Consider the following 22597-nt stretch of genomic DNA (forward strand, 5'->3'; position numbering starts at 1 on the left):
TCCAGTTGCTGTGTAGAGGGAGGTGTGCTGCCATCCTACAACCACTCAGGAGAAAAGATTTTAACATTAAAATACTAGGAGGTTTGAACTTTGGAACTGGAATTCACACAGGGGGAGTTTTGCTGAGACTTTGAACCCTTTTTAAATTACTGTGTTGGGGGGAACAGTGCTTGACATCAACTGCTTATGCAGGCTGTGTTGGGGGAAGGGGACGTGGGTGCAGAGGAATAAACAGACTTTCACTAACTGCTCGGTTGCCTTGAGAGACTTTGTGATTGGACCACTGAAGGGGGGAAGCTGGTTTGCTGATCACCCGGTTTCCTGCAGTCCTGCAGGGAGAAGCACTAGTGAGCTGACCACCATTCCAGTGGGATTACTACCAGGTTATTACAATATGTCCATTCTTTTTCATAGTTTTTACTTCTTTTTTTTTTTCAATTATAAAATGATTTCTGAAGGGGGTGCTAAGGAGCCCGATCAAGATGGAGGTGCATGGCTTTATCTTCCACGACTCAGTGGTATAACATCTGCCTTAAACTGCTTTCAACTAGCAACCTGTACCATTTTGAGATGCATAGAGGGGCATTTTTGAAACAAACGTCTAAATCAGAATTTGGATGTTTTACAAAGACGTCCAAATTCAAAACAGGAAAGAAGGTCATTTTCCAAAAAATGGACATCTATACTACGGACGTCCTGTGATTTGGACGTCCTTATTTTTGGTCCATTTTTGAACAAAAGACGTCTAAATGCAAGACATCCAAAACAGAGAAGTGGCTTAATGGTTAGTGCAGCAGGCTTTGATCCTGGCAACATGGGTTCAGTTCTCACTGCTGCTCCTTGTGACTTTGGGCAAGGCAAATGCACAAGGGGCATTTTTGGATATGACATCTAAGTCTGAATTTGGACGTTTTTTTGTAAAACGTCCAAAATCAGAACAGGTTAGGCCATTTTCTACAAAAAAAGTCTCTCTTTTCCTTTTGAAAGTGCTGTTTGGGAAAATGCTTTGTGATGTGGGGGAGTAAGGGTAGGTGATCCACGAGTTACTCCAGTAGTCATCTGGTCATTTGGGGCACCTGTTGTGTGGAGTAGAGGAGTATCCTAGTGGTTCATGCAACAGACTTTGATCCTGGGGAAGTGGGTTCAATTCCCACTGCAGCTATTCGTTATGAAAACAAGTCTAGCTCAAAACATCTAAGTTTTAGTCTTGGACGTTTTTGTTTTTGTTCCATTATTGCTGAAAAACATCCATATTTTGGAATGCCCAGGTCTCGCTTTGAACATGCCCCTGGCACGCCCCCTTAAGATTTGGACGTCCTTCTGACGGACTTCAGAAAAAGACGTCCAAAAAGAGGTTTTCATAATACTGATTTGGACGTTTCTATGAGATAAATGTCCAAATGCTGCCTTATGTCACTTTTTGGATGTCTATCTCTTTTGAAAATGAGCCTGATAGTCATGCCTCAACACAAACCTAGCAAAATTGAGGTGGCTTTTGTCTTAAATATTGGAGCCAAACAACCGAAACAGGACCCACTACTTCTGATGAAAGACATCGAGAAAAAAATGGTGGGAGACAGCATGGCTAAAGTTGGCGAACAACTGCAGCAGATTTCTACTTTGCATTTGGAGAGCAAATGAGATTTTTAAAATAGTTTGGACGCCAGATGGGCAATTTCTGTCTTTAGATCAGTGGTCAATACTCAGCTTATGTCTCTGGAACAAAAATACAAGTAGTAGATGACCTTGCAAAGTCCTAGAAAGCCATATGACTAATGGAAGTGGCATTGGCAGACTTTGGGAATTGTAATCACCACAACAACCTTCACAGTCTAGGCATGTAAGAATTATCAGACGGCGGGCATCCAGTGAAGTTCTTTGAGACGTGATTACCTAGAGTGCTCAATTTGAAATTTGAGAGACCGCTGGAGATTGAGAGAGTTCACGGGGTCCCGGCCCAGTCAATGACAGGTTCTCTGCAACCTCACAAAACTTCTTAAACTGCTAATATATTGCAAGTGGAGGCGATATTGGCAAAAATGAAAGTGCTCCACAAAATTCACTGACAAGACCAAGTCACTGGATTTCACTAAAGATAGAGTGGAAAAGCATCATCAATTCTTGGTGTTGAGACCACGCTTGAAGGACTCGGATGCACACTTTGGAGGAGCAAGCAACATTGATAAAAAAAAACTGTGGCGTAATTCAAAAATGCGTAGGATCTCTAATTAGAAAATGAATGTAATAAAAAAACAAAACTTAAAGGGTTGCATATCTGTTCGCATGTCAAGTGGTGCTTAGATGGCAACTCTGGCTGTATCAACTAAGGCTGGTGCTGGGCTGGCTTGTACATTCTGAGCCCACATATAGCAATCTGGTTGTAGGATGAAATGTAGAGAGCCTCGACGGAAACTCCAGTAATTTGGAAAATGAGGAAAGTGCCAGGCAGACTTTTATGGTCTGTATCCCGCAAATGACAAGACAGATTCAGTGGAGTGGGCTTTGACGGCAACTCTAGTAGTTGGAACATAAGGACAGAGCTGGTTGGACTTCTATGGTTTATGTCCCAGAAACACCAAAGAAAGGCCATGATCAAGTATATAGTATCATGTTCATTGTTAATTTAATCTCAAATCGATAATGAATATTACTGCTGAGCAGACTGGCTGGACCATTCAGGTCTTTATTTACTACTACTACTACTACTATTTAGCATTTCTATAGCGCTACAAGGCATACGCAGCGCTGCACAAACATAGAAGAAAGACAGTCCCTTCTCATAGAGCTTACAATCTAATAGACAAAAAATAAATAAAGTAAGCAAATCAAATCAATTAATGTGGACGGGAAGGAAGAGAGCAGGGTAGGTGGAGGCGAGTGGTTACAAGTGGTTACGAGTCAAAAGCAATGTTAAAGAGGTGGGCTTTCAGTCTAGATTTAAAGGTGGCCAAGGATGGGGCAAGACATAGGGGCTCAGGAAGTTTATTCCAGGCGTAGGGTGCAGCGAGACAGAAGGTGCGAAGTCTGGAGTTGGCAGTAGTGGAGAAGGGAACAGATAAGAAGGATTTATCCATGGAGCGGAGTGCACGGGAAGGGGTGTAGGGAAGGACGAGTGTGGAGAGATACTGGGGAACAGCAGAGTGAATACATTTATAGGTTAGTAGAAGAAGTTTGAACAGGATGCGAAAACGGATAGGGAGCCAGTGAAGGGTCTTGAGGAGAGGGGTAGTATGAGTAAAGTGACCCTGGTGGAAGATGAGACGGGCAGCAGAGTTTTGAACCGACTGGGGAGGGGAGAGGTGACTAAGTGGGAGGCCAGCAAGAAGCAGATTGCAGTAGTCTAAACGAGAGGTGACAAGGGTGTGGATGAGGGTTTTGGTAGAGTGCTCGGAAAGAAAGGGGCGGATTTTACGGATGTTGTAAAGAAAGAAATGACAGGTCTTGGCAATCTGCTGGATATGAGCAGAGAAGGAGAGAGAAGAGTCAAAGATGACCCCAAGGTTTCGAACTGAGGAGACAGGGAGAATGAGAGAGCCATCAACAGAAATAGAAAACGGGGGGAGCGGGGAGGTGGGTTTATTTGCCATCGCTTACTATGTAAGAATGACCACTTAATTTGTGCAACTCCATACTGCTGATGACACCCTCTCTCTCTGTTCAATGTTGTGTTGATCAAGTTGCCGAGTTGGTATTTTATGTTATTATAGGATACTAATGTTTTGTATTGTTAACAGTTTTTCTTTTATTAACTGCATATTTCTGCTAGGCTGGGTTCTTGGAGGCTGATGTGATGCACCATCTCTGGGCTTTCTTCCCCCTCGATAGCTATTTCAGAGGATGTATGCTAGTGGCTGTTGGCTGTAGGGGGATGGTGGAGGTATGAGTAGAGATGGGGTGGGGAGGCTGGAGCTTTCTTTTTGTGCATGTGTGTGAATATGTGCTTCTGGAAACATGATTTAGAGGCATATAGTGAGAAATTGTCACATGCTGCAAAACACAAACAGGCCATTTTCATTCCCCTAACTTCCAGCATAGCTTGCTTTGTGTCCGTCATGGTTTTAAGATTTAATTTGGGTTATTACTATGGGAAATTACAAAATTGTGTCTTTAAATGTCAAAGGTGCTAGCAACCATATTTAGCGCCAAAAGGTTCTCTTATACTTTAAACATCAAGGTGCCATAACAGTGCTTATGCAAGAGCACATCTTTCTGCTCATGAATCATGTGTGAATGGGTGCAGGACTGCTTTTAACATTGGCTTCTAAAGTAAAATTACTATTAAGTAAGAAGATTCCATATGTTCTTTTACAGTTTGATGTGTCTGGAGCATTTGACACAGTTGATCATGTTTTGTTGATAAATAGGCTAATGGAACTTGGATTTTCCGGAAATGTTTTGGAATGGTTTAGGGGATTTCTCAGGAACCGAAAATACTGTATCAGAAAGAATGATGCCTTTTTTATATTGTTAGTGTCTGGATTATGGAATGCACAAGTCACCAGTTGTATTTAATGTTTCATGAGCTCTTTAGGCTCCTTTTTAGAGTCATCTCAGTATTATGTATCTTTTGCGGATGATATTTTTATTGTAGTTCCATTGAGCTTAGATGCTGCTACTGCTCATAACTTAATTTTGGACTGCATTGAAAAAAGCACATCTTAGGACATCTTGCAGTTCGTTGAGGCTTAATACTATTAAAACTAGGCTATTATATTTTAGCAACTCTCTGCAAGATATTCCCAAGTCTATTACCCTCAGTTCTGGTGAACAAATTAATTATGAGACTTCCTCTAGGATTTATATTGGAGTTTCAATTGACAATGGAGTGTCAGTTAAATAATTTGAGTAAGAAAATGTTTTTCAAATTCCATCGGATCCCTTTTTTTTCCAGAACATTTTCATCTGTTAGTTCAACCTATAATTTTATCTCAAATAGATTATTACTACTACTCATTATTTCTATAGCACTACTAGACGTATGCAGCGCTGTACACCTGAACACGAAGAGACAGTCCCTGCTCGACAGAGCTTACAATCTAGTTAGGACAGACAAACAGGACAAACAAGAGATAAGGGAATATTAAAGTGAGGATGATGAAATAAGGGTTCTGAACAAGTGAGTAAGGGTTAGGAGTTAAAAGCAGCATCAAAAAGGAGGGCTTTTAGCTTAGATTTGAAGACGGCCAGGGATGGAGCTTGACGTACCGGCTCAGGAAGTCTATTCCAGGCATATGGTGCAGCAAGATTATTGTAGCTCTTTGTATGTGGGTATGTATATAAAACTGTATAACAGGTTACAACTTCTATAAAATACTGTAGCAAAATTAATATATAGAAGTAGGAAATTTGATTATGTAACCCCTTTGCTTAGAGACCTGCATTGGCTACAAGTTGGCGCATGAGTAGAGTTTAAGGTAGCATGCTTAGTGTTCAAAATTAGCATTGAATGTTGTCTTCTTGTCCATGTTCAGCTATTAACTTTTCCTGTGTCCTGATATGCTTCTCACTTTGGATCTTTTTTAAGATTAGGTTCTCCCGCTGTTAAATGTGTTCACTTTAAACACTTTCATGAAAGTTCCTTTAATTATCAATCAAGGAAAATTTGGAACTCGATTCTGATTCAAATTCGGAGTGTAACCAATTATTTGAAATTTTGACAAACTTTAAGGACTTATCTTTTCAGTAAGTATCTTGAGCCTGTTTTATTGTAGTCAGTTTTGTAACCCGCTTTAATTCCATGTTGATATAAGCAGGATATAAATGCTGGAAATAGAACAGAATAAAATAGGACTGGAATGGCTGCGGGGAGCTTAAAGAAGGGTGCAATTTCCATCTTGCCTGCTGCATCAACGGTTCAGGTTGCTACTGGTGCTTTACCTATAATTTTTGGGGGGATTTTCACTCGTATGTTGTCAGGCTGGCTACCATCAGGCATCCACTGTGATCCCAGGGTTTACTGCTCCTCCAGATTCATGTTCAGTGTGGAAAAGTGTGCTCTTGGTGTGCTTTCCTTAGGAGTGGGACAGGAGATCCAGAGGCTATGTTTTCCTCTGGTTCTGGTTACTACTACTACTTATCATTTCTATAGTGCTACTTGACATATGCAGCGCTGTATACTTTAACATGAAGAGACAGTCCTTCTCGACAGAGCTTACAATCTAATTAAAACAGACAAATAGAACAAATAAGGGAATTACTATGGGAATGATAAACCATAGGTATGGAACAAGTGAATAGGGGTTAGGAGTTACAAGCAGCATCAAAAAGGTGGGCTTTTAGCCTAGATTTGTTGACAGCCAGAGATGGAGCTTGACATATTGGCTCGGGAAGCCTATTCCAGGCACATGGTGTAGCAAGATAAAAGGAACAAAGTCTAGAGTTAGCAGTGGAGGAGAAGGTTACAGATAAGAGAGAGATGAACGAAGTTCCTGGGGAGGTGTGTAGGGAGAGATAAGAGTGGATTGGTACTGAGGAGCTGCAGAGTAAATGCTCTTGTAAGTCAATAGGAGGAGTTTGAACTGTATGCAAAAATGGATAGGGAGCCAATGAAGTGACTCGAAGAGAGTATAGCAACACTTGCGAAATATAAGTCATGCAGCAGAATTTTGAACAGATTAAAGAAGAGAGAGATGGCTTAGTGAGAGACCTGTGAGAAGCAAGTTGCAATTGTCTAGGAGAGAGGTGATAAGAGTGTGGATAAAGGTTTTGGTAGTGTGCTCAGAAAGGAAAGGACAAATTTTGTTGATATAGAGAAAAAAATGACAGGTTTTAGCAGTCTGTTGAATAAGTTAAGAGAAAAAGAGAGAGGAGTCAAAGATGACCCCAAGGTTGAGCTGATAGGGAGGATGAGAGTGTTATCCACAGAGGTAGAGAATGGGAGAAGAGGAGAGGCTGGTTTAGGGGGAAAGATAAGAAGTCTTGGTCATGTTTAGTTTCAGATGGAGGTGAGACATCCAGACATCAATGTCAGACAGGCAGGCTGATACTTTGGCCTGGATTCCTGCTGAGATTTCTGGTGTGGAGAGGTAAATCTGGGAGGCATCAGCATAAAGATGATACTGAAAACTATGGGATGAGAGAGCACCAAGGGAAGAAGTATAGATGGAGAAGATAAGAGGTCCCAAGACAGATCACTGAGGTACACTAACTGATAGTGGGATAGAAGTAGAGAAGGATCCACCAGTCGATAAATGACGGCTACTCAGAGAGGTAGAGGAGTGAATAGACGGATGGAGTGGACTTCGAAGGAAGAAAAGCAGTGAGACTGAGGTGGAAGATGAGGTTGAAATCTACAAAAGGGTGAGAGTAGTACATAAGAACATAAGTATTACCGCACTGGGACAGACCAAAGGTCCATCAAGCCCAGTATCCTCTTTCCAACAGTGGCCAATCCAGGTCACAAATACTTGGCAAGATCCCAGAAAAGCTCAATACATTTTATGATGCTTATCCCAGAAATAAGCAGTAGATTTTCCCAAGCCAATGTAATAATGGGCTGTGGACTTTTCCTTGAGGAAGCCATCCAGACCCTTTTTAAACCCCGCTAAGCTAACCGCCTTTTACCACATTCTCTGGCAACAAATTCCAGAGTTTAATTACACGTTGAGCGAAGACAAATTTTCTCTGATTCATATTAAATTTACTACTTTGTAGCTTCATTGCATGCCCCCTAGTCCTAGTATTTTTGGAAAGCGTAAACTAATGATTCATGTCTAGCCATTCCACTCCACTCATTATTTTATAGACCTCTATCATATCTTCCCTTGGCCATCTCGTCTCCAAGCTGAAGAGCCCTAGACGCTTCAGCCTTTCCTCATAGCGAAGTCACCCCATCCACTTTATCATTTTTGTCATTCCTCTCTACCTTTTCTAATTCTACTATATCTTTTTTGAGATGCTGCAACCAGAATTGAACACAATATTCAAGGTGTGGTCACACCATGAACCAATACAAAGGAATTATAACATCCTCACTTTTGTTTTCCATTCCTTTCCTAATAATACCTAACATTCTGAGCAGAGCATTTCAATGTATCATCAACAATGACCCCGAGATCCCTCCTAACTTGGAATCTCACATTAGGTAGCTATAGTTCGGGTTCCTCTTTCCCACATTCATCACTTTGCACTTGCTCACATTAAACATCTGCCATTTAGGCGCCTAGTCCCCCAATCTCGTAGGGTCCTCTTGTAATTTTTCACAATCCTCTCACGATTTAACAACTTTGTATAACTTTGTGTCGTCAGCAAATTTAATTACCTCACTGGTTACTCCCATCTCTAAATCATTTATAAATATGTTAAAAAGCAGCGGTCCCAGCACAGACCACTGAGGAACCCCACTATCTATCCTTCTCCATTGAGAATACTGACCATTTAACCCTACTCTCTGTTTTCTATCTTTTAACCAGTTTTTTAGCCACAGTAGGACACTAACTCCTATTCCATGACTCTCCAATTTCCTCTGGAGTCTTCCACGAGGTACTTTGTCAAATACCTTTTGAAAATCCAGATACATAGTATCAACCGGCTCACCTTTATCCACGTTTGTTCACCCCTTCAAAGAAATGTAATAGATTGGTGAGGCAAGATTTACCTTCACTAAATCTGTACTAGCTTTTATTTATTTATTATTATTTAGATTTTGCTCACACCTTTTACAGTAGTAGCTCAAGGTGAGTTACATTCAGGTACACTAGATATTTCTCTGTCCCAGGAGGGCTCACAATCTAAGTTTGTACCTGAGGCAATAGAGGGTTAAGTGATTTGCCCAAGATCACAAGGAGCAGCAGTGGGGTTTGAACCGGCCAACTCTGGATTGCAAGCCTAGTGTTCTAACCACTAGGCCACTCCTCCACTTCTTTGTCTCATTAATCCATGCTTTTGAATATGCTCTGCAATTTTGTTCTTTATAATAGTCTTTACCATTTTGGCCTGCACCAACGTCAGGCTCACCGGTCTTTAATTTCCCGCATCCCCTCTAAAACCTTTTTTAAAATATCGGCGTTATATGGGCTACCCTCCAATCTTCTGGTACCATGCTCGATTTTAAAGATAACTTACATATTACTAACAATAGTTCTGCCAGTTGATTTTTCAATTCTATCAGTTCTCTGGAATGAATACCATCCAGTCCAGGAGTTTTGCTACTCTTCAGTTTGTCAAATTGCCCTATTACATTCTCTAGGTTTATAGAGATTTCATTCAGTTTCTCCGACTCGCCAACTTTGAATGCCATTTCTGGCACCGGTATCACTCCCAAATCTTCCTTGGTGAATACCGAAGCAAAGAATTCATTTAATCTCTCCGCTATGGCTTTGCCTTCCCTGATCCCTTTTACCCCTCGGTCGTCTAGCAGTCCAACCGATTCTTTTGCCGGCTTCTTGCTTTTAGTGTACCTAAAAAAATTCTTACTATGTGTTTTTGCCTATAACACTATCTTTTTTCAAAGTCCCTCTTTGCCGTCCTTATCAGTGCTTTGCATTTGACTTGACGTTCCTTATGCTGTTTCTTATTATTTCAGTCGGATCCTTCTTCCATTTTCTGAAGGATTTTCTTTTAGCTCTAATAGCTTCCTTCACCTCACTTTTTAACCACGCCGGCTGTCATTTGGTCTTCCGTCCTCCTTTTTAATACGTGGAATATATTTGGCCTGGGGTTCCAGGATGGTGTTTTTGAACGGTATCCACACCTGATGTAAATTTTTGACTCTCGCAGCCGCTCCTCTACGTTTTTTTCACCATTCTTCTCATTTTATCATAGTCTCCTTTTTGAAAGTTAAATGCTAACGTATTGGATATCCTATGTATACTTACTACAAAGCTAATATCAAATCTGATCATATTATGATCACTGTTATCAAGTGGCCCCATCACCTTTACTTCCCGCACCAGATCATGCGCTCTACTAAGGAGTAGGTCTAGAATTTTTCTGACTCTTGTCTGCTCCTGTACCAGCTGCTCCATAAAGTAGGCTGACACCACCTCTACAGCCGAATGTGTGAGGAGTATAGGAGAAAAAGTAACCTCCATGACACATGGCCGCAACTGAAGCAGAGTCTTCAGGGCAAGGCCAGGTCTCAGGGCAAGCAAATAGAGAGTACGAGAGATAAAGAGGTCATGGATGTAAGAAAGTTTGTTGCAGACAGAACGGGCATTCCACAGAGCATATGAGAAAGGCAGAGAAGAAGGGCTCAGGAGAGGATTGGAGACATTATGTTGTGACCTTTACGAATAGGATGAGAGCTGATGTGGAGGACCAGGATTGTGATTGATATCCCCAGCAGAGAGCAGGAGAAGGAACAAGAGAGTATGGAGAAGAGTAGGAGAGGCATGACAACAGAGATGAATGCGAGATACACTCAGATAGAATGGAGATGGTTGAATGAAAGGAAGGAAATGTTGAAGGTTGAGAGCTGAGAAGAAGGCAGAAGACAAAAGGTATGGTGATGAAAGCAGAAGATGGACAATGTGTTCCTGCGGTATACATTACCTTCAGCCCTGAAAGCTATTGACGAAATAACTAACATCTGCAAATCTTTGAAGACACATCTCTTCAACAAAGCCTACAAAGAGAACCCATAGCCTCACAAAATTACCTCACCAATCCTTCCAATCTTTAAAGTCCACCTTCCATACTATCCTGCCTAACACCTTCCTTCTCTCTTCCCTTACTTAATCTCTATACAATACTAAGTGTATGTGATATCATGGAATGACAATGTCATAACAAACTCTGTAAGCCTCATTGAGCCTGCAAATAGGTGGGGAAAATGTGGGATACAAATGCAATAAATAAAAATAAAAAATACTGGTTTCAGATGGAGAAAGAGATTGAGAAGGCACAGTGCCAAGAAGAGAAACTGTACTGGAGCCATAGTAAATACAAAGTGTATAGAGAAAATGCTTTGGCGTGTGGCACCAGGAGAGAAGGCTCTGAGTGGATCGGGGTGGACCTGGGAGTGACTCTGGAGAAGGCTGTGAGAAAGCAAATAGAATGTTAGGTATTATTAGGAAAGGAATGGAAAACAAAAATGAGGATGTTATAATGCCTTTGTATCGCTCCATAGTGCGACCGCATCTCGAATATTGAGTGCAATTCTTGTCACTGCATCTCAAAAAAGATATAGTGGATTTAGAAAAGGTACAGAGAAGGGCGACAAAAATGATAAATGGGGATGGGACGACTTCCCTATAAGGAAAGGGTAAAGCGGCTAGGGCTCTTCAGCTTGGAGAAAAGATGGCTGAGGGGAGGTATGATAGAAGTCTATAAAATGAGTGGAGTGGAACAGGTAGACGTGAATCACTTGTTTATTCTTTTCAAAAATACTAGGACTAGGGGGCACGCAATGAAGTTACAAAATAGTAAATTTTGAAGTGAATCAGAGAAAATATTTTTCACTCAACGTGTAATTAAACTCGGGAATTCTTTGCCAGAGAATGTAGTAAAAGCAGTTAACTTAGCGGGGTTTAAAAAAGGTTTGGCTAGCTTCCTAAAGGAAAAGTCCATAAGCCATTATTAAGATGGACTTAGTAAAATCTACTGCTTATTTCTAGAATAATCAGCATAAAATGTATTGTACTGTTTTGGGATCTTGCCAGGTACTTGTGACCTGTCCCAGTATGGCAATACTTATGTTCTTATGATATGCAGATGAACTGCAAGTCCTCCACAGTACGAGACCTACTGCCTGGGTAATTTCATTTTATGAAGTCATGGAGCAGAGGTCCAAGGTGGGTGCCACCATAGCAGATCTGGCTATACACAGTTTGAGTCCATTGGTGAGGCCAGACGTGACTGCTTCATGCCAGGTTTTCTGTGGGTGGTGGATATATTTATTAACTGCCCTAAAGCAGCCAGATTCGTCGGGGAGTACTCACATATTGCTCGCAAAATTCTTTATATTCTGAAACCATGTATGCTGCTAATGTATGTCTTGTCTTTGACATTGTTTTTGCAGATATGCCTCTGGTAACAGCAGCAAAAACCTGCTATGCACTCCTGGGCATCAGGCAGGCCACAAGAAGCACCTGTGTCAGCCAGGTACCTTTATAGTGAAGTTTTAAGTCGGCTATTCCTTTACAGGTTGCTCAGGTATGGTTTCATTCTTGATCACTAATACACCTATGTGGATTCTGGGCCGGCAGTCAAGGCCCTAGGCAATACCGATTAGGTGTGCAGTACTGGCAGGGCGTTTTCACAAACCAGTTTACGGTTCTGACTATTATCCAATGAGCACCACATAGGAGCTCATTTCAGACAGTTACAGATTTCACACATTCCGTAAAGGCAGCAGGTTGGTTTTGACTTGGTACAAGTAAATTCCCATTCCCTTTCCATCAGGAGTTCTGTTTTGGATACTACTCGATTTTATTTCGCACGATACTGTCTCCATATTTATGGATAGGGCTACACACTGAAATTATTTATTGCCTGGCCTCCGGATATTAGGCCAAATGGTGGGATACTTGGTATACAGTTGTTGATGGCATTCACATCAGGGCGGGTTACTACTACTACTTATCATTTCTATATTATCCATCGTTTCTTACATTATCATATTTCCACTAGTCCACTTATTTAATACATGGTTTATAGTTTGTAATCACGATATCAAGTGTCGCGCTTGGTAGCCGGTTTTCATTTCTGTATATTGGAGAAATACATATTGAAGCGGGCTATTTCAGTTAACCTGTGGCATGAGGTGATAAATGAAGGGCTTAGGGCTCCTGGTTTATGCATGTTTATCGGCTGTCCATCTGGACAGCAGTCATCATGTTCACAAAGCGTTTTCATTTCTACATGTTTACCTGCGTTATGCATAGTGACATTGTCTGTCGTGTTAGCCCACGGCATCAGGTTCTGCGTGAAGAGCGTTAGACACCTTAACCGCCTAAGCAGCTTATTTCATTTGCATCAGAACACATCTCTCCGTCAGGTATTCCCACTAAGCAGCTTTGTTCTGTCTGCTCATCCATCTGGGACTGATTGGCACAAAATAATTTACCGTTCCGTATACACTTATTACAGAACTTCACATCACAATTTGGCTGTTATAGTTTCCTTTTAGGTCACTAGCAAAGGACTTAGAGCATTGTCGCTTTTGTCAGGACAGAATTCTTGTTTTATTTATATAAGGATTTAATTAAGAATTCACTTAAAACACCTTCTTGTCGCATTTGTCAGGACAGATTTCTTGGCTTTCTTTATTAAAGGATGACACATCACAGCAGCAGCTGCCTATTGCAGCTTCCTTTTAGGTTCCAAGCAAAGGACACAATCCAAATATAGGACTTAAGGCACTTTATTTTCGGATTTGTCAGGACAACGTTCTGGTTTTATTTATTGAAGAATTCCATATCGAAATTAAGGATTTCACTTAAAACACTTTGTTGTCGCATTTGTCAGGACAGAGTCCTTGGTTTTCTTTATTGGAGGATGTCACATCGCAGCTGCAGCTGTTTATTGCAGCTTCCCTTTGGATACCAATCACAATCTGAGCATAGGACTTAAAGCACTTCATTGTCGCATTTGTCAGGAGGTTCTGGTTTTATTTATTGAAGGATTTCATATTGACATTGTCTATTGCAGTTACCGTTTAAATTGCAAGCAAAGGACTTATGCCATCTCATTGTTGCTTTTGTCTTTACGGGGTGCTCAGTTGGAGTATCATGTGCAGTTGGAGGCATGCATTGGCAGATGCGTTGTATTTAGGCAGCAATTTTGTGCATACATTGTAAATAACTCGTCAAAGTTTTATTCCCCTGCCTGAGGTGGGGTAGCTTTCTGATTACTGAGTCTGGACAGGTTCGGATTGGGGTAGCTTACTGATTACTGATTCTGGACAGGTCTGGAGGATTTAAACTAGTGCCATGCCTTTCACCACCTATGGCATTATTATTATTTATTATTTATTGCATTTGTATCCCACAATTATCCCACCTATTTGCAGGCTCAATGTGGCTTACATAGTTTTGTTATGACATTGTCATTCCAGAATATCAGATACAGTTAGTAGTGTGCAGAGATTAAGTAAGGGAAGAAAGAGGAAGTGATTAGGCGGGTAATTGTAGAAGTGGATTTTCATAACTGGTTGGGTTGTTAAAAGTGGATCAGTGAAGCTGTTGGTTCTCGTTGTAGGCCTTGTTGAAGAAGTGTGTCTTCAGAGATTTGCGAAAGTTGTTTGTTTCGACAATTGATTTCAGGTTTGTGGGTAGAGCATTCCATATCTGCGTGCTCGTGTAGGCATGTGTTGAAGGACATCATTCAATGCCTTTTCCTCAGGTATTTGCTATCATTGTTACATACCTCATTCTTCTTGGGGGCCTTTCCTTTGGTTCTACAGCAAAGGTCCCCCATAGCTTCAGCGGCAGGATCATAGTACCTACACATGCGGTATAGACTGCCTGTATTTCTGCTGTCAACAGGATGCCATTTTACTGCCTTTTAGATCCTCACATGTGAATTGCAAACAGTAGCCAAGTTGTCTTAGCATGGTCCACGGAGGCCAGCAAATGGCTTGTGTTCTCCTCTGCTTTCTCTAGGACCAGGGCTACGTCCGGTAGATACTAGAGATACTGATTGCACACAGCATATTGAAGCACTAGGGGGAATGTTGTCCCCCTTTGATATTTTGGGCTAGCTGCATCAGCAATTGGTTGCTGCCACAACAGACAATGTTCAGTCCTGTCTACGGATAGCTGTTGCATACGGGAGTCAAGCTGTGATGGTATGCTGAGCAGATGGTGATCTGAAATGGACCTATAAGTGGGTAGCATGAGCCTATCTCCATGTTTAACAAATATCTGAGTAATGTAATGGCTGAAGCTAGGAGTAGATCAGGTGGGAGACTGCGACAAGCGAGGAGTCGCTGTCTCAGTCTATGGCGGTGGGTCCTAGCCTGAAAGTGCACATAGCAGTATGTTTGGACCAAATCAAGTTGAAACAGTGGTCAAACATGAAGTCATTTAGTCGGATGCTAGCAGTGATATGTATTCAGATATATTTACCATCTTTTTGAAAGAATTCACTCAAGTCAGTGTACAATAAGAATAAATCAAACATGAGCAATAGACAATTACAGCAGTAAAATCATTCAAATAACAACACAAAGTATGGCATAGTATACTACTTACAATGCCAACACAATACGTAATATAACATTTTAATTGACAGTGTAGGGTATATGCAAAGACGGAACATATAGATAGGTAAGAGGAGTTTGAAAGTAAGGTGACTAATTTAAAGAAAATTGCACATGAGGTCAGAGAGATGGTTAACATATAGATAGGTAAAAGAGTAAGAAGAGTTACAAAATAAGGTGACTAAAGAAAGGTAATCATGAGGTCAGAGATGTCAAACACCAGGTGCAGTCCCCTCTCTTCTACAGAGGTGGGGGCCAGTGCCAGGGTAAGAAATAGAGGACGGTGTCTACCCCAGACTTGGATGGAATGGAGGGGCTGAATACAGAGGAGGTCCAATGGTCAAGGAGGGGAATCTGCTTTTACGACAGCCCCTGATGAAGGAAGTGATGGTAGTGCCTTCACACTTTCTATGGTATACGCCCAAATGGGCAAAATGTGCTTTTGTCAGTAAGACTGGAACGGTGTGATTCAAAGCCTAGGCCACTTGCCATGATATTCTCCAGATAGAAGATAGACTAAGGTTCATATTTAATTGACTGTAGTTTGCATGTATCGAATGTAATTGCATGATACTGTAAAATGAGTTAACATACGATTGTATAGAATACTGCGGACATAATAAATCCACTTTTCTTTTCAAATTATTTGTCAAGGCTAATATCTTAAGTGTGAGTGTTGGGGATGAATGAAGAGTGCCAAGGTACTGCTTGCCCTGTTTGAGAGAAATGGTTAAGCCTCTGACCCTACCTTTGCTAGTTGGTACAACCAGACTACCTTGCACCCAAAAAATGGTCAATATTGCTGGACATACTCCAAGGAACAGGAAGGGAAATCCACAAAGTGGAGAAATGTGAGACACTACAGGCACAAAACCAGCAACAAGAATGGTGTGGCCAACACGACACTTCCAAAGAAAACAGGAGGATGGCATAAGTACAAACAAGAGACTGTTCTATAAAAGACTCGACACGGCACCGTGTTTTGGCCAAATAGCCTGCCTCAGGAGTCTTTTTGAATAAATCCTATGTAATAATTTTCACCTCCGTCTGGATGCCTGGGTTCGTAACACACTTCCCATTGGTCTGCCCTGGGGATGACGTCACAGGGCGGACCAATGGGAAGTGAGAGGGAAGGGAAGCCAGCACCAGCCACCGGAGGTGACTACAGAATCGCCCCCCCCCCCGAGTTCCAGCCCCCTCCAAGTTCCATGACCCCCTACCTCCCTCCCTCCCTCCTTCCACTCCTGTCCGAGTTCCACGCCCCCCCTCCTCCGAGTTCCACTGCACCAAGTTCCATGCCCCCTACCTCCCTCCCTCCTTCCACTCCCGTCCGAGTTCCACCGCCCCGCGCCTCCCCCCTCTCTCTGTGGCCTCCAAGTGGAAGCAGGATGTGTGCGGCTGCCCCTCCCCTTCGTAAGTGCCGGCTGTTCTTTAAAACTTTTTACCTCCTGGTTCGCCGGCAGCAGTGAAGTCGAGCAGGCACGGCGCTTCAGACTGCCTTCACTTCTGTTTCAGCTGTGCCTCTGGTCCTGCCCTTCCGCAAACAGGAAATGGGGGTGGGACCAGAGGCAGAGCTGAAACAGAAGCGAAGGTAGTCTGAAGTGCTGTGCCGTGGAAACGGGCCTCTTTTACTATTTCTACATAAATAATATGTACATAGACCGATATAACAATCACAATCTTTAAAAAGACGATTGTCGAAAGTGTAATAACCTTCTGAGGAAAAATGTGAAGCAGTGTTCCTGTTTGCACCTACGTCGTCGTCCTGTTTTCTTTGGAAGTGTTGTGTTCACCACACTTTTGTTAACACACTCCAGGCCATACCACACTCCAGGCCTAGCACATCCCATTACCTCCACTCTCGTGACACTCCTATGGAGTAACTAATTTTCAAACAGGGAATGGTCCTGTCTATTGGAAATCTTGGGCTATCATCTTTCTAGGTCATTCAAACTACAGCACTGTCTCAATAAAGTATCGTGTCAAAACCCTGATAGTTTATCAGATATGAACCCGGAGATATTGCAGGGTCTTATGTTAGTTAAATTTGAGTCTCATATTGCCTTCAAATTTTACAAAGAGCTACTGATGACTGATCTCCACAATCCTCTTCCGATACAATCCATTTGGGAATTAGAAGTGAATACTTTTGTCTGCAGTACAATGGGGAACACCTTTGGTGTAAAGTAAATAGACCTGTAAATTCTGCTTCAATTTTACAATCTTTGTTTTATGTTTTGCATAAATCCATTTGGACCCTGGTTAAAAACCGGAATGCCTATAATGTGGATTCGAACCTATGCTGGAATTGTCAGGCCGCAGAAGGTACCTTTCAACATATGCTGTTTGATTGCTGGATGCCGTCACACGTCTGGTCAGGTGTTTGTGATATTGTTTCACAAATTCTATTTTGTCATAAACCCCTTCCTTTTTCCTGGCAATTTTGTGATCAATGGCTCTCCAATATGATTTCCCTGATGTTTAAAAAAAATTATATGATATATTGATGGCTATACTGATAAGGTCATTTGACTACATTGGAAAGATACTACTCTACTTTATTCGTTGATGGTGGAATCATGTAGGCTTGATTGCTAAATACAAATATCATCTGGCAGAACGATGCAATAAGTTGGCAGATATAAAAGCGTTTGGAACCTGTTCCTTGAATACTGCAGAATGGATACTACTCACCCACTGCCGGGACAATGAACTTTCTAATTCTCTACATAATGACTGTTCTGTTCTCTGTTTTCCTCATTTTCCCTTTTAACCTTTAATGCTTGTGATTTTAAGATTGTTATTGTTCTTACTCCTTTTGGCCAATGAGTAAGGTTACTACTTAATCCACTACTTGATATTCGCTCCACTATACTTTATGATGTTGTATGCATCTCATACAAATAAGCCTGGTTCTGTTTATCTTTGTGTTTATTTCCATTGCAAAATTTAATAAAATGTATTGAACTAAAAAAAAAATTCTTTTTGAAGTTAGAGAAATATTTCTTCTGAATAAATATTTATTTTGGAGATAAAATAATGAGAATTAAATAACATTTATAATATTTTAAATATTATTTCATTTGTATGCACTATTTACAACATTTTTGGAACTCAGAGACAAAATGTCAGGGCCTTGATTTAAGAATAAAATAGCCAGGCCCTTTTCCTTCTCCCTCCTACCATCAAATATTCTTTAACTAGCTACACGTGACATGTAATTCCAGCTTGTTTACTAAGGTTTCTTTTTTTTTCATATTCTGAGAAAAAAATCTTCAGTTAATCTAGCCCTTAATTATTTAACCATTAGAAAACGATATGACCAGCATTTTGGTTCACAAGGTACATTCCTTTGATTATATACACATTTTGGATTAGTATTTAAATCTAGGGGAAAAAAAAATCAAACGAGTATTCAGCTGTCTACTAAATAGAACAACTGTACTTTCTCTTGCAGATGCAGAAGTTGATGAAGGCTGCAAAAGAAGGCACAAAGGATGGACTTGAAAAGACGAAAGCTGCGGTGAAGAAAGGCCGCTCCTATATTAAAACAAAATCATTTATTTTACAGGGTACGCTTGGCAGGGCCAAATACACTTCCCCCACTCTCCTTTATGTGTAGCTCCCATGAGCAAGGCACTTACGTATTTTTCTTCCAGTGTCCCTCTCATTTAGACCAGGGGCTGCAGAGACCTCTTGTGGTGAAGAGAGGTTAATGCAGTTTTTGTAAGAATGAAACTATGGAAGTGATGCTCTTTTGCTTTTCACAATGATTGCCTGAAATGCAGGACTTCAGATCCAACATGTTGCAGAGGCATTCCTAGTGCTGGCCAGAGCAGAGAATGAGGAAAATTACAGTTTGAATAGCTCATAGCAGTATTTCTCCAGTGGATCCATTTTATCAAGCTAGAATACATGAAACTCTTATTGTAAATGCATGCTTGCTGGTATGGGCTTTTCCACTTCTGGATATCATCAATTAAGCGATGTCATCAATTAAGCCTGCTTGATATTGGTTTGTAATAATTTAGGCTGATTAATTTTAAGTCTTGTATATACACTGTGTCCGGAAAAAAGTGAGCCCCCTAAACATTTTTCAATAACAACTTCGAGCCTCAACCGAATTAATTAAAATTTTACGTGCACATGTTTTCTTACAATTTGGGGGAATATGTTGGAAGCTTTAACTCAGAGAGGAAGAAGCCTCATCCTTAATACGTTATGACTGGGATAAAGTGTTGGGGTATACATTTGCGGGAACGTACACACACACACACACACACACACACACACACACACACATATCTTCTTGAAATGAAGGGGGGAGGGGGAAGTAAAGGTAGGATGTCAGGGGGGATTATTGCTAACAGACGAATGTTAGTTTGACAATTTTACTATAAAAATGATCATCTAGCTTGTAGATAAATTGGAATTAATTAATAGTAAGGTGGAGATCAAAGTAGAATGAGGGGAGGGAAGGATTGAAGTGGGGAGGGGGGTGAAAGGGGGAATTTAAAATGTTTGACAATGAAGGATGGTTGGTAAAGATATCATGCCTATATTGTTTCATTTACTACATTCTGTAAGGCTGATAATTGATGTATAAGCATGGTTGTGTTTATTTTTCTGGAAATAAAAATATGAAAATTAAAATTTTACATCCACAAAATGACATCTATTTGAGTCACCAACGCCAAATTACATAGGAATCTCTTGTCCCATTTGAGATTTTTAATTTATACAAACTGCTGTCACAAATCTCAGTTTCTGACATGACTTAATTACTCGCTGACTTCATTCTTGATCTCATTGCACAATGATAAACAAAATGTGAAAAGAAGATCCAAGTTTTAATTATAATAGAGTTAAAAAAGGATACGTGCTAAAAGATCAGATTTAAACATCTGGACTGTTCAGGTTGTTAGAAAATGTAACTTTTGGGTAGTATTATTTAAAATTTGACATCTTAGTAACATTAAGGTGGATTTCTATGAAACCACACAACATTAAAATAGATGTCACTTTGTGCACGTAAAATTTTAATTAATTTGGTGCAGGTTTGCGGTTGTTAATGCAAAATATTTAAGGGGCTCACTCTTTTCCAGACACAGTATAGTATGTGAAACCTGATTTTGCATCAGACATCTAGATATGAAGTGAGATGTCCAGGCCGGGACATTCACAATTCCCTGAGTATTTTACAAAAGGCTCAGTTGAATTGTAATACATATAAGGATGCCATGAAACACACATATATTTGCTGGCACGTCCAGTGACCACAGCCCCATTATAGAACGAAACATGTTGGAAATAAGCAGCCTTTACATGAAGCTTCACACATGTAACTGCTGGTAGATTCACATTATTCTAGTACCTGTCTCTGAAAAAATAAACTCCATCCTGTTAAAGAAAAAAAAAAAGTAAATTGAAATTCAGTTGATGAAAGTAATGCTAAAGCAAAGAGCTAATAGAAATGTCAGCTTAGTATCTGGGATTTGTTTCCAATCAAATATCTTTTAAATATTCTACATGCCACACTTATTTATAGATCGCAAATCGGCCTCTTTGGAAGACGAGGAACTCAGTTTATTTATTGATGTGGACTGCAAGCACACGGAAGCAATTATGAGTCCTATGCCTGAGGGTCTGTCACAGCAACAGGTAAGTTATATTATTTTTAAAATATGCACTAAGATGGTTGAGCTGTGAGATCTGCATACATTTAGAAAGGCTATAGATTCCTTTACTACCACTGTGGTTTGTCCTGTTTTGTAATGTGTAAAGCATGCTTCAGTTTTCTGTTTGCTTGTGTTTAAGACTTGTTAGGGAGTAATTTTATAAAACACTTTGTGTAAAGCATGCTTTATTCACAAAGGGCTATTATAAAACTGTGCAAGTGAGTACAGTCCTGAATGTGTACAGATAAGAGCATGTGTACTTTTATTTATTTATTTAGGTTTTGCTCGCACCTTTTTCAGTACTAGCTCAAGGTGAGTTACATTCAGGTACTCTGGATATTTCTCTGTCCCAGGAGGGCTCACAATCTAAGTTTGTACCTGAGGTAATGGAGGGTTAAGTGACTTGCCCAAGATCACAAGGAACAGCAGTGGGATTTGAACCGGCCAACTCTGGATTGTAAAACTGGTGTTCTAACCACTAGGCCACTCCTCCACTCCCACTCTGTGCATAGGCATTCCCTGAACTGTGATGTATATGTGTACTTCATAAAATACACAAGTGCATCTGTCTCAGAGCATTGGTGCATTGATGGGGATTGTTGTATGCAGTGGTGTAGCCATGGGGGGGGGGGGGGGGGGCTGGGCCCCCCACTTTGGGATCGGGCCTCCTCCAGAACTGCAGCTCCCCTTTAAATGGCTGGCGAGAATGCCGAAGCCCTGCCAGCCAAAGAAATCTCATTCTCAAGTCGCTCCCCTCCTTTTCCAGTGCTTCTTTAATGTAGAAGTCGGCGACATGCCTCCAGCTGCTGACGCAGGGACTTCTCACATATGCTGAGTTCTTGCGCTAACTGAGCATTCTCAGGGACTCCTGGAGTCAGCGACTGGAGGCACGTTGCTGACTCCTGTATTAAATAATCACGCATGGAGTAAGGGAGCAGTTGTATTAGCCTGTTTCATGAAGACAAATAGGCATCTATGTTGCCTTTGTGAAATATAAAGCACAAGCATAAAAACACTAACACCACCCTTGGCCTGGATTGGCCACTGTCGTGGACAGGATGCTGGGCTCGATGGACCATTGGTCTGTTCCCAGTGTAACATAGTAGATGACGGCAGAAAAAAAGACCTGCATAGTCCATCCAGTCTGCCCAACAAGATAAACTCATATGTGCTACTTTTTGTGTATATCTTACCTTGATTTGTACCTGTCCTTTTCAGGGCACAGACCGTGTAAGTCTGCCCAGCACTATCCCCGCCTCCCAACCACCAGCCCCGCCTCCCACCACCGGCTCTGGCACTGACCGTATAAGTCTGCCCAAAACTATCCCCACCTCCCGCCACTGGCTGTGCCACCCAATCTCGGCTAAGCTCCTTAGGATCTATTCCTTCTGAACAGGATTCCTTTGTTTATTACTTATGCACTTATGTAAGATCTGAGGTGAATAGGTCCTGTAAAGAGGCTTTCTTGGTTATCTTACAGTGTATTTCAGAAAAATCTCGCTCTCAAAAATATATCCAGTGAAGTGCTAAATCAATACTTAATAGTATAATGTAAGCAGTGATCAGAGAACCTAGACTATGCGAGAGTCTTAACAGCTAGAAAACTCCTGTGCCAGGCTCAGTTTTGTGTCAGTCGCTTTAATCATTGCATTCCCCTTTATATTGAAAAAACATTTACAAAACATAGTTCTTTATTTGGTAGCTTGATTCCTAGCAGTAGTATCATGAAACTGCTGCTAGGAGGATTTGGGCACTATTTTGAACCAGTGTGCCAATT

At 41.1% G+C, this 22597-nt stretch overlaps 1 protein-coding gene across 1 annotated transcript in view; it reads left to right on the forward strand.

The window, feature by feature from the left end:
- The window catches only part of ARHGEF10 (Rho guanine nucleotide exchange factor 10), a 205784-nt gene that overhangs the window by 23742 nt on the left and 159445 nt on the right, over positions 1-22597 (forward strand). The window contains exons 7-8 of the mRNA XM_030198941.1: positions 18600-18714; positions 20691-20803. Coding sequence (XP_030054801.1) covers positions 18600-18714; positions 20691-20803 — 228 coding nt within the window. The remainder of the gene's footprint in view (positions 1-18599; positions 18715-20690; positions 20804-22597) is intronic.

Source organism: Microcaecilia unicolor, chromosome 3 (assembly GCF_901765095.1).
Source record: "Microcaecilia unicolor chromosome 3, aMicUni1.1, whole genome shotgun sequence".
Lineage (NCBI taxonomy): Eukaryota > Metazoa > Chordata > Amphibia > Gymnophiona > Siphonopidae > Microcaecilia > Microcaecilia unicolor.